General features: G+C 49.2%; 1 protein-coding gene across 1 annotated transcript; it reads left to right on the forward strand.

Moving 5' to 3' along the window:
- Positions 1 to 4,307: 4,307 nt before the first annotated feature.
- Positions 4,308 to 10,129, forward strand: TMEM221 (transmembrane protein 221; the record flags this gene model as incomplete). The annotated part of the gene is made up of 3 exons (XM_082206641.1): positions 4,308 to 4,624; positions 8,827 to 8,912; positions 9,516 to 10,129. The coding sequence occupies 3 exons, from the start codon at positions 4,308 to 4,310 to the stop codon at positions 10,034 to 10,036; spliced, it is 924 nt and encodes a 307-aa protein (XP_082062767.1). The 3' UTR covers positions 10,037 to 10,129.
- Between the last annotated feature and the right edge of the window lie 2,227 nt (positions 10,130 to 12,356).

Here is a 12,356-nt window from a genome sequence, read left to right on the forward strand (position 1 = left end):
TCAAAGTGCAAGTAGATCAATAGGTACCGCTCTGGCGGGAAGGTAAACGGTGTTTCCGTGCGCTGCTCTGGTTCGCTTAGTCCTGCTGGCCACATGACCCGGAAGCTGTCTGCGGACAAACGCCGACTCCCTCGGCCTATAGAGCGAGATGAGCGCACAACCCCAGAGTCGTCTGCAACTGGACCTAATGGTCAGGGGTCCCTTTACCTTTACCTATTGGGTTGTTGTTTTTATTTTGATTATGTATTTTGTGGTTTTACATTTTGATTTTATTCTGTGAACCGCCCTGAGACCTCTGGGTATAGGACGGTATATAAATTCAATGAATAATAATAATAACCACCTCACTTTGTTTGGGGAACGGCTGTAGCTCTGTAACACATTTCTGCACTCAGAAGGTCCCGAGTTCAGTTCCCGGCATCTCCAGGTACGGCTGGCCATGTCCCGAGTCTGAAATCCTGGGGAGCTGCTGCCAGTCAGTGTAGGCAATATTGAGGTAGATGGCGTCCTATCTTCTTTTCCTCCAGGCTCTTGGCCAATTCTTGCATTGCAGGTGGCTGGGGAAAATGACCCTCGCGGTCCCTTCCAACTCTACAATTCTATGATTCTTTAATATGCCAATATTGTGAATGATCTACTATAGATTATTTTAAAAACCAACTGTAGGGATTCTCATCTGGAAGATTTCTGATTTTAAAAGTACGAACTGTTTCTTCCTGCTGAGTTTGCTGGGTCTTTCTCTGCCGTTGACTCTAGAGAAGGCCTGGCGCCCTCTTCAGGCGCTATAATTCACTCATCGTAACCTCACGTCATACATGTAAAGCACAAAGATTCCTGGCGATCATCGTTTGTGAAGGGTGCTGGGAGTTGTAGTTCTGTGAGGGGGTAAACTACAGTTCCCAGGATTCCTTGGGGGGGGGGGAAGATGTATTTTAAATGTGTTTTTAAGAGCCTCTAATGCTTTTCAGAGTGAAGGACAGCTCACTCAGTAGAGCATGAGGCTCTTGTTCTCAGGGTCACGGGTTAGAGCCCCATGTCGGGCAAGATTCCTGCACTGGAGGGGGTTGGTCTGGATGACCCTCAGGGTCCCTTCCAGCTCTATGGTTCTCTGATTCCACATCTTGAGGCAAAACGTTTCATAGGCTTTGTGCTCTGCAAAGAAAGGCATCATCTTTCTTTGGGTCTGAGTCTTCTGTCAACCCATTTCACTGGGGGGTGGACTGAGTTCAGGCTACATGTCATAAAACATAATTTTCTATGTTCTCAATTTGACCCTTTTACATGGTTTTGTATGTATTGTGGTATTTTATGCATTGTGACTTGCGGCCATTTTTACTTTTCATAGTTCAGTAATTATTTATTATAATTGCTAAGAATGAATTTCTGTTTAATTGTTATTTGCTGTTGTTTTGAGAGTCCAATTCATTGTGTGCTATTATATTCTAATAGATTAATTGAATATTACTAATAATTGAATATTTATTTGATATGTCATCCCAATTTCAAGTTATGTTTTATCATGACATTTTGTATTGGATCAGGTTATTATAAAGCGTGTGTTCTTGGTTGTCTATTTTGTTGCTGTAAAGTGAAATGAAATGTCAAAAAGCGATAAAAAGTACTAAGTGTACATTGAAAGGGGAAACGTCCCCCTGCCATCGCCCTGCCAAACAGGTGGCGCAGGTTTCTGTGGCGCTCTTTGCAAGCCTGCCGGACCTGTTGAAATGGGCCGAGAAATGGTCACAAATCCTCTTTTCTGAGCCCGATTCAGGCCTCTTCAGAGCATCATCTCTGATCCTGGCGACATGGGACCTGGAAAATCCCAGGGGCTGGATGGCACCAGGAGCCCAGACGGCCTGTCCTGCCAAAGTCAACAATCCCTTCCCCGCAAAATTAGAGGCTGGCTCCCATTTCCCCCCAACAGAGCTCTGTGGCAGAAGAAGCCGCCCACGGAAAGGAGGCCTGGGCGCTGACCCTTCCGTCTGGGGCGGACGCTCACCGGCTTCTCTCCCACGCTGGGGAGAAAGGCTCTTTTGGGCACTGCCTTCAGATGGCAGCACACGAAAGCTTATACAGTACCTAGAACAAACGTAGTTGCGCGCTCTCTCTCTCTCTTTTATTAAAGATTTTATTGATTTACAAAAGTGTGTGCAATGTCTCTCTCTCGTATTTTTTCCCCATGTAACATTTTTACAAATTAGTTTCATTTGTTGAGACATTAGGAAGAAGAGGGGGAAAGAGGTGGAGGGGGAGATGGGGGGTTGGGGGCGATGTTTCTATTTTACTTACTATATGTAGGGTTTGGTGTCAGCGTCGTTTGTGCAGGTTCTCTGCTGTTCACTTGTGTTCCTTTGGTGGTGAGAGAGGTTGGGGTTGGCCATGGGTGTGGTGGTTCATTTGTGGTTGGCTGTGGTGGTCTTTGTTTTCGTGTGTGGGTGAGGTGGGTGTGTGTTTTGGTTCAGGTTAGCCATATTGATTTGTATGCTGTTGGTGGATTTTTGTCGTTGTCTTGTTGGGCTGTGTATGTGATAAAGGGGAGCCATACCAGGGTGAAGGCATCTTCTTCTGTTTGTCCCCATGTCAGTTTCCATTTATTGGTTAATTTTTCTAGTAAGGCTGTTTCCCATACTATTTGGTACCATAGGTCCATGCTTACTCCTCACAGGTCTCTCCAGTGTCTGGTTATGGTGTTTCTGGCTGCTCAAAGTAGGTAGGTTAGGAATTCTTTGTGGTGTAAGTGGACATTATTGTCTTGGAAGATGTTTAGTAAGGCCAATTCTGGGGTGATTTCTAATAATTGCTTGGTTATTTTACTTATTTCTCGTATGGCTGTTGTCCAGAATAGTTGGATTTTGGGGCACTCCCGCCACATGTGGAGGTATGTGCCTGTGGAGGTGCACCCTCTCCAGCATTTTGGTGAGGTTCCTGGGTGTATTAGCGCTAGTTTTCACGTGGTTGGTCTCTAAGGTGCTACTGGACAGTTTTGTTTTGTTTTATATATACTTCGACTGTGTCAGACCAACACGGCCACCACCTGAAGAGGAGGTTAAGGGGTGATATGATAGCCATGTTCAAATATATAAAAGGATGTCACATAGAGGAGGGAGAAAGGTTGTTTTCTGCTGCTCCAGAGAAGCGGACACGGAGCAATGGATCCAAACTACAAGAAAGAAGATTCCACCTAAACATTAGGAAGAACTTCCTCACAGTAAGAGCTGTTCAACAGTGGAATTTGCTGCCAAGGAGTGTGGTAGAGTCTCCTGCTTTGGAGGTCTTTAAGCAGAGGCTTGACAACCATATGTCAGGAGTGCTCTGATGGTGTTTCCTGCTTGGCAGGGGGTTGGACTCGATGGCCCTTGTGGTCTCTTCCAACTCTAGGATTCTATGATTCTATGAATCTATGCATCTGGCTGGCAGGCTCTTGCCCTGTTTCAGGGAGAGGAAAAGGCAGAATCATAGAATTGTGGAGTTGGAAGGGACCCTGGGGGTCATCTAGTCCAACCCTCTGCAACGCAGGAATCTTTTCCCCAACGTGGTTTGCCGTCTGGTTAAGAGGTCTGCCAGCTGCTTGGGACCAGCGTTGCCCTGGGCCTTGGGTGCCAGTCGCTGATTCTCAGCCTAACTTTACTCACAGGGTTGTTGTTTCTACAGGCATTTTTTAATTTTCACAAACAACTCCAGAAGGAACAAGGATAACAGCTGGAGGAAATTAAAACAAAACTGTAAGAGGCAGGCAGAATGAGTGGCTGCACAGGTGTTGAAATGACAAAAAGTCCATAATATCAGCGTTGTTTTTGGTTACCAAGTCTAGTTGCAGCTCTGCCAGAAAATCATGGTGTAGGTCAATTTCAAGGCGCTAGTCCCTAAGCCGCGGAAGCAACGAAGGCGGCGCTGCGAAGGCAATCGCGGGCGGCAGCGATGGTTCCCGCGCCTCCATCCTCCGCGGCAGGAGCCCCCCCCCCGGCTCCCGATCTCTGCTCTCCCTCCCCGCCGCTGTTGACCGATTTCAAGGCGCAAGACCCTCAGGCGATGGGGATCTGGGGGAGGGTCAGGCAGCCCCGCGCGAGCCCCCTTGCCTGGCTCCGCTGCAGCTGACCCATTTCAAGGCGCTAGTCCCTGAGGCGCGCGAGCTTCGCGGGCGGCGCCTTGCCGGGCGAGCGGGGGGCGGCAGGATGGGACCACCCCTTCGAGGCGCCTCCCCGCCCGCTCTCGCCCTCGCCCCCGCCTCCCGAGCGCTGCCTCGACGGCGCACCGGAGGGACCTTCTCGCGCCTCCCGCTCTCCCCCCGCGCGGCCCCGATCCGCCCCATGCCGGCGCCCCCGCCCTCCTCCCCCTACGGGCCGCGCGCCCTGGGCGCCCTGCTGCTCTTCGGCACCGTGTCCGGCCTGATGGCCGTCCTGGCGTCCATGCTCATCTTCCAGATCCAGGCGGGCAGCCGGGCCGGGGCGGCGGCGGGCGCGGCGGGTCTCCCCGAGGGGGCGCGCCGGGTGCTGCTGCCGCTGTCGGCGGTGCTGGCCTCGCTCTGCCTGGTGCTGAGCCTCAGCTGCCTCCTGCTCAGCCTCCTGCACGGCTACTGCGGCGCCGAGCGGTGCGCGCCCACGGGGGGCGCTCTGGGGCCCGACAGGTGCGTACTGGCAAGAGGTGCGGGGCTCTCCTGGGGCGCGCGGGGGGACGGGGACACCTCGATCTGAAGTTTGCTTCTTTGGGCGGGAGGGGGCTCTTAAGCCATCTCAAAGAATAAGAATAATAATAATTTATTATTTATACCCCGCGCATCTGGCTGGGCTTCCCCAGCCACACTGGGCGGCTTCCAACAAAATATTAAAATACAGTAGTCTGTCAAACATTAAAAGCTTCCCTAAACAGGGCTGCCTTCAGATGTCTTCTAAAAGTCTGGTAGTTGTTTTTCTCTTTGACATCTGGTGGGAGGGCGTTCCACAGGGCGGGCGCCACCACCGAGAAGGCCCTCTGCCTGCTTCCCTGTAACCTCACTTCTCGCAATGAGGGAACCACCAGAAGGCCCTTGGAGCTCGACCTCAGTGTCCGGGCAGAACGATGGGGGTGGAGACGCTCCTTCAGGTATACTGGACCGAGGTCGTTTAGGGCTTTAAAGGTCAGCACCAAAACTTTGAATTGTGCTTGGAAATGTACTGGGAGCCAATGTAGGTCTTTCAGGACCAGTGTTATGTGATCCCAGTCACCAATCTAGCTGCCACATTCTGGATTAATTGCAGTTTCCGCGTCACCTTCCAAGGCAGCCCCAGGGAGAGTGCATTGCAGTAGTCCAAGCGGGAGATAACCAGAGCATGCACCACTCTGGTGAGACAGTTCGCAGGCAGGTAGGGTCTCATCCTGCGTACCAGGTGGAGCTGGTAAACAGCTGCCCTGGACACAGATTTGACCTGTGCCTCCATGGACAGCTGTGAGTCCAAAATGACCCCCAGGCTGTGCACCTGCTCCTTCAGGGGCACAGTTACCACATTCAGGACCAGGGAGTCCCCCACACCAGCCCGCCTCCTGTCCCCCAAGAACAGTACTTCTGTCTTGTCAGGATTCAACCTCAATCTGTTGTTTTCCTATCCTGAGCTGGTTTGGAAGAAAAGCGAGATACAATCATAGAATGGGAGAGTTGGGTGGGACCACGAGGGTCATCTAGTCCAACCCGCTGCAAGGCAGAACTCTTTGGCCCGCGTGGAGCTTGAACCCACAACCCTGAGATTAAGGGGTCTCGGGCTCTACCAGTATGTATGGGATATAAATGAAATACGTCCACCCATCCAAGGAACTTGCCGTAATTAACTTGCCATGGGCTTCCGGGGTCTTGTAGCGCCCGAGTTTATTACAGGTCTCCCAGAAGAAAGGCCTTCTTCTGAACACGCGACTCAGAGGCCGGGGTCTGGCTCACCTTCGTCAAAGGTGGCTGTTCATGCCCCCACCTCTCCTTGCCCCTTGCAGTCCTCCTCCAAATCATTAACCAAAAGCATGTCCAAATTGTCTCCGAACACGAAAGAAACGACGGCATCCGCCATGCAATACATGCGTTAGCACGGCTCAGAAACGACACGCTGGGATGTCAGGAGGTCAGGGTTAAATTGCTGGAAGCAGAAGGCAGAGAGCAAGTTGGCAGAACTGGTGCCACAACTGCAGGTGTTTAAGATTCAAGCGGGCATTGCCCTGGCACTTCCCTGAAGGTCATCATAAGGTCTAGAAACTTGGATTTCTAAACACACACACATGCAGTCATAATGCCTAGACTCAGAAACATAGAATCATAGAATTGTAGAGTTGGAAGGGACCCTGAGGGCCATCTAGGAATCTTTTGCCCAATGTGCGGCTCAAACCCATGACTCTGAGATTAAGAGTCTCATGCCAGATTAATTGTTATTTTTAAATTTACAAAATGTACGTACTGCTTGATTGTAAGCTAACCTCTGGTTCACAGGGATGTAGAGCAATTCGTTGAAACTAACAGGTATTTTTAAATATTCAAAGGATAAAAATCAATATAGATTCATAGCACTGCAGAGTTGGAAGGGACCTCAAGGGTCATCTAGTCCAACCCCTGCAATGCAGGAATCTTTTTGTCCAACACGGGGCTCGAACTCACAGCCCTGGGATTAAGAGTCTCATGCACTACCGACTGAGCTGTCCTAGAAGCATGAGACACATCAGTGCATGTCCAACATCATGAGATCTAGATACTTGGGTTTTTAAACACACAGACACCCACAGTCATAGGGACTAGAAACTTTTCATGCATGTCCAGTTTCATGAGGTCTAGAAACATGTTTTAAATATATACACACACACACACCTAAGTTCTACAAACTTCCATAGACCTTCTAAGTGCCCCTATTTTCCAGGGACAGTCCAGGACTTACAGAAGCCATTCCAGTTTCTGATTTGATCCTGGAATTTCCCACTTCACCTTAGGACATTTCATTGGAGAAATGTTGGAGGGCTGGAGTTATATGACCCCCCCTGCCCCGAGCCAAGGAGATAAGTAACTAGACAACCTTTAGAAGACATCTGAAGACAGTCCTGTAGAGGGAAGTTGTTTAATGTTTAATGTTTTATTATGTTTTTATATATGTTGGAACCCACACAGAGTGGTGGCAGCAACCCAGTTAGATGGGCAGGGTATAAATAATAAGATTATTATTAGTATTATTATGCAATAGGATGCCCCTATTTTCATTGGCGAAATATTGGAGGGTATGCTTTCATGAATGTGGTGTAGTGTCATGAGGTCAGAGACATGGGTTTTTAAACACACACACACACACAGGCCTAGAAACTTGCATGCACATCTTGTGTCACAACAAGGTCTAGAAACAAGGTTTAAACATTCACATCTCCATAGTGATAAATACTTGATTTAAAAGCCACACATACCCCAGATTCAAGCAGGCGTTGCCATGTCTATGATCAAAAGATCCAGAAACATTTTTTTTTTTTAAAAAAGCATTCGCTCACACAGCCAGATTCAAGCAAGCATTGCCCACACATTTTCAAGCACACTGTAAGGTCCAGAAGTTGAACCAGACTGAAGTGGGCACTGCAATGTCGAGTACAGTCAATAAGGCCTTAAAACTTAGGGATTTTTTGCCTTTTTTCTTAAGAAGAGCCATAGCTGGCAAACCATCCATAATTTAAAAATACTGGAGCACTTTCAGGCACACCTTCTGTCATGTGGTCTAGAAACTTGGTTTTTTAAAAACAGCAACAACGCATTTGCAGGAAGGACAGATTTGACAGCCGCTGCTGCAATTTCTGTACTTAATCAGCCATTGCATGATGCTGGCTTTTACGTTACTCCGCAGAGTGCTGGGGCCCCCATCCGCACCCGTCCAAAAATTCCTGCCGTATGAGAAACTCTGCTCATTATCCCTCCAGCTCACGTCCGCCAACTTTTCCCACATTGCCGCTGTCATTCTGAATTACCACTTTGAGGTTTTCTTTTCTGAGTTTCCCCCCTCCCCTCCATGCTTTCTCTCCCTGTTTCATTTTCCTTTTTTTTCTCAGAGTTTTGCAAACAAAGTCCGTCCAGGCCTGCAGCGAACCCCCCTCCTTTTTTTCGGAAAGTAGGGGACGGTCAAAACAAAGCTCTCTCTATTCTTGGGGACAATGGCAAGCAAGGATGGAGCAGGCAGGGCGTCCAATATTTTCTCTCTGTTCCCAAGACACCGTCCCTTTGCAACATTGCGTTTTTTAAAAACACCACGTGGGGGCATCTGTCGTCCCCCCCCCCATCCTCATCTCCACAGTTACCGATTGAGGTGCAAATATTTGATTTATTCTTGGGGGACGCTGGGGGTTAACATCATACTCCTTCCAGAAAAGAAACACCCCATGTCCTGAGGAAACACTTTTAGGACAAATATTTCTCGAAGCTTTAGCATGAGCTGGAGGGGAGTAAGGGGTCTTTCGCAAAGGAGACGCGTTGAAATCAAGGAGCCAACGTTCACCAGGCCTGTTGAGTTTGGCAGGTCTGCTCAGTGGTCTAAGAAGAGCACTGCCGGGTCAGAGGGAGGGAGAAGGAACGAGAGGCTACAAAGGGGCAACACACAGAGCACACCATGCATTAGAATCATAGGGAAGGGACTCCCAAGGGTTATCTAGTCCAACCCCCTGCAATGCAGGAATCCCAGCTAAAGAGCCCACTGCTGAGCTCAGTGCAGTGTGTAATCTCTTTGGGGCAGAGACTCCTACCCCCTGCTTCGCTGATGTAACTCCCTAAAGCTCGAGGTGATATCACGGAGGCGTTGCATATAAATACGTGAAAATGAATTAACCACAGGTTTCTGTTCCTTCCTCCTGCCGCAGGGGCGACTGGTTCCTCGTGGACAGCCGGAAGGTGCGTCACGTGGCCGTGGGCCTGTTTTGCTGCGGGGTCTCGGCCTACCTGGCAGGTGAGTTTGGCTCCTCCCCCTGCCCACTCCTTTGACTAGCTCTTGCCCGCCCTCTGCTGGTGAGACCAGTGCAAAAGTGCATTCAAAGGAAGCTGGCTCCAATTCTAATTTTTTAATCACTGATGTATATTAAATTGTGCCCCGTCTCTAATTCTAGTGCTTACCTGCTAGAAAACTTGCAGTTTGTTGAACAAACCACAGTTAAAAGCACTCCGTGGCATCCTGTTCTGTCCAAACAGTGTCAAATGTTGTTAAAGCAAACCATGGTTTACTGTGCAAGCATTATCTCTGAGATATATATATACATAAAAAATCACTGCTGAGGGTTGCCATATTTTGAAGAGCAAAAAGAGGACACATTTGTCGACTTTAACTTTGGATCGCTATGACAGCTCTCATTTTACATACCCATGAAAAAGAGGTTGTGCCTAGGAAAAAGAGGATATATAGCAACCCTAGCTGAACAAACCGCAGTGGCCTCCTGTGCTGTCCAAACACAAGTCAAACCTGGTTAAAGCAAACCGTGGTTTACTGTGTAGGCATTCTCTTTTTTACCTGTATGAAAAACCACTGCTGTGGATTAAATCTCCCCCTCGATTCCAGCTCTCTCCATGTACATGCTGGTGCAGTTTGAGACTGAAACCGGGATCACCAGCGCCTGTGTCCTTTCGTCGGGCATCTTGGTCCTCTTCATCACTGTGACGCACGCCCTGATCCGCGCTGCCAAAGCCACGGGGCTCAGCCAGGGCGAGCTCTCACACACCCTCTACGAGAACGACTCGGCCCGTAGCGGGGAGCTGCCTGCTGCCCCCCTCAACAACACCAAGGGCATGCCTGCTCCCCGGCCACGCCCAGAGATCCACCGGGAGTTTTCCTACCCGCCGTTCCTTGAACCGAAGTCCCACCTCACCACACCGGCCAGCAGCAACATCACCTCGTCGGGGAGCGCCGAGCTAACCCTGGAAAAGGATTGCTACAGCGCTCCCCGGATGCACCGGACCCTCTCGGCGGAGTCCGGCCTCCTGCAAACCCACGGGAAGCCATGGAACGGCGTCACACAGGAAATGAGGAATGTGCTCTCCCGCAAAACGGCCGGCACGGGGAAAGATTCGACATTGGTGTAGAAAACGTGGGTAACCCGTCTCTGCAGAGGTGTATGGGGAGCCAGCTGGTTCTCTGGAGGCCTCTCAGCTATTAAAGACGTTTACTCTTCCTTATTCCCGCAGCCTGGTTAATTGGCGGAACTCCCTACCACAAGGTTGTGGCCGCTCACATAGGAGGTTTTGAAATAACAACAACAACAACAACAACAACAACAACAGACTAGGTTGCCCCAGCCACTCTGGGCAGCTTTCAGCATATACAGAAACACAGTAAAACATCAACCACTTACAAACTTCCCTATACAGGGCTGCCTTCAGATGTCCCCTAAAAGCTGTATAGTTACTTATCTCCTTGACACTTGAAGGGAGGGTGTTCCACAGGGTGGGCACCGTCACCAAGAAGGCCCTCTGCCTGGTTCCCTGTAACCTCACTTCTCGCAGTGAGGGAACCGCCAGAAGGCCCTTTGCGCTGGAGCTCAACTGAATGATGAGGGTGGAGACGCTCCTTCAGGTATACAGGGAGGAGGCTATTTAAGGCTTTAAAGGTCAGCACCAACACTGAATTGTGCTCGGAAACGTACTGGGAGCCAATGTAGATCCTTTAAGGACCAGTGTTATATGGTCCTGGCAGGTGCTCCCAGTCACCAGTCTGGCTGCCGCATTCTAGATTAGTTGTTGTTTCCGATTCATCTTCCAAGTTGGCCCCACAAAGAGCGCATGGCAGTAGTACAAGTGGGAGATAACCAGAGCATGGACCACGCTGGCAAGACAGTCTACGGGCAGATAGTCTCAGATGGAGCTGGCAGACAGCTGCCTTGGACGTAGAATTGACCTGTGCCTCCATAGACAGCTGTGAGTCCAAAATGACTCCCAGGCTGTGCACCTGGTCCTTCAGGGGCACAGTTACCCCATTCAGGATCAGGGAGTCCCCCACCTCTGCCCCCCAAAAAACAGTACTTCTGCCTTTTTAGGATTCAACCTCAATCCGTTAACCACCATCCATCCTCCAACCGCCTTCAGGCATGTAAAAGGGGATTAGGGGAGTCTGGTGAGGGCAGACGCATTGCATCTTACGCATAATTACACTTGTGCAATTCCTACCATACGTGGTTGAGGGCAGGCTGGTTGAAATTGTGCAGGTTAAATCCAAACAAGGTGGACAGTTTAAAAGCTTTTGGCACTGGGACTGCATGGGCTCTGGGAGCATGGCGTATTCTCCCCCCCATTGCGGAGACACAATTTCCCTTGTGCCTGAACCCCCACACAAGATGCAATCTTACTGTATCAGCAAGCCACTAGTAATGGAACCTCCAATTACAGAGGCTGGAAAGCAGCATCCAAATTAGCTGTGATTCCCACATTGTAAGGGTTGGACTAGATGACCCATGGGCCCCCTTCCAAAGAAACAATTCTATGATTCTACAGATTTGCTCCCAAGTAATCCCAGGCATCGCCGGCACCTGCTCAGAAAGACTCCCTGCCTGAAACTCCGGGGATCTGCTGCCAATCAGTGTAGACCAAGCTGAGTTACATGGACCAATGGTTCCACCTGGTTTACGGCACCTTCCTAGGCTCTGATTTTAAGTCAGAATCATGAGCAGTGTTTTCTTTCAGGGGGTGCTCAAAAGTAGGCAGTACCGGCACCTCCTTTGTTGTTGCTAAGAAGTGTGGCACTTCCTGTAACGACTTCATGGTGGGTACAGTGGTGCCTCGCAAGACGAATGCCTCGCAAGACAAAAAACTCGCTAGACGAAAGGGTTTTTTGTTTTTTGAGCTGCTTCGCAAGACGATTTTCCCTATGGGCTTGCTTTGCAAGACGGAAACGTCTTGCAAGTTTGTTTCCTTTTTCTTAACACCCTTAATACAGTTGCGACTTGACTTCGAGGAGCAACTCATAGAAAGCAGTGTGGTAGCCTTTTTTCAGGTTTTTAATGACTTTGGTGATTTTTGAAGCTTTTCCAAAACTTTCCCGACACCGTGCTTTGCAAGATGAAAAAAATCGCAAGACGACAAAACTCGCTGAACGAATTAATTTTGTCTTGCGAGGCACCACTGTATATAGAAAAAAGCACTGATCATGAGGGCTAGGATCTTAACTTGTTGTTTAAAAAAATAAAATAGAAGAGCTGCAACTCAGCTGTAATAATACAAATAATAATACTACAAATAAATAAATAATAATAATAATAATAATAATAATAATAATAATAATAATAATAATAATTTTATTATTTGTACCCTGCCCATCTGACTGGGTTGCCCATCATCTGCTTTGTGCACAGAAGGTCCCAGGTTCCCTGGCTGGGAAAAAGACCTCTGTCCACTATGCGTGTCTCAAATC

The sequence above is a fragment of the Podarcis vaucheri genome (assembly GCF_965113315.1).
Source record: "Podarcis vaucheri genome assembly, chromosome: 18".
NCBI classification, from domain to species: domain Eukaryota; kingdom Metazoa; phylum Chordata; class Lepidosauria; order Squamata; family Lacertidae; genus Podarcis; species Podarcis vaucheri.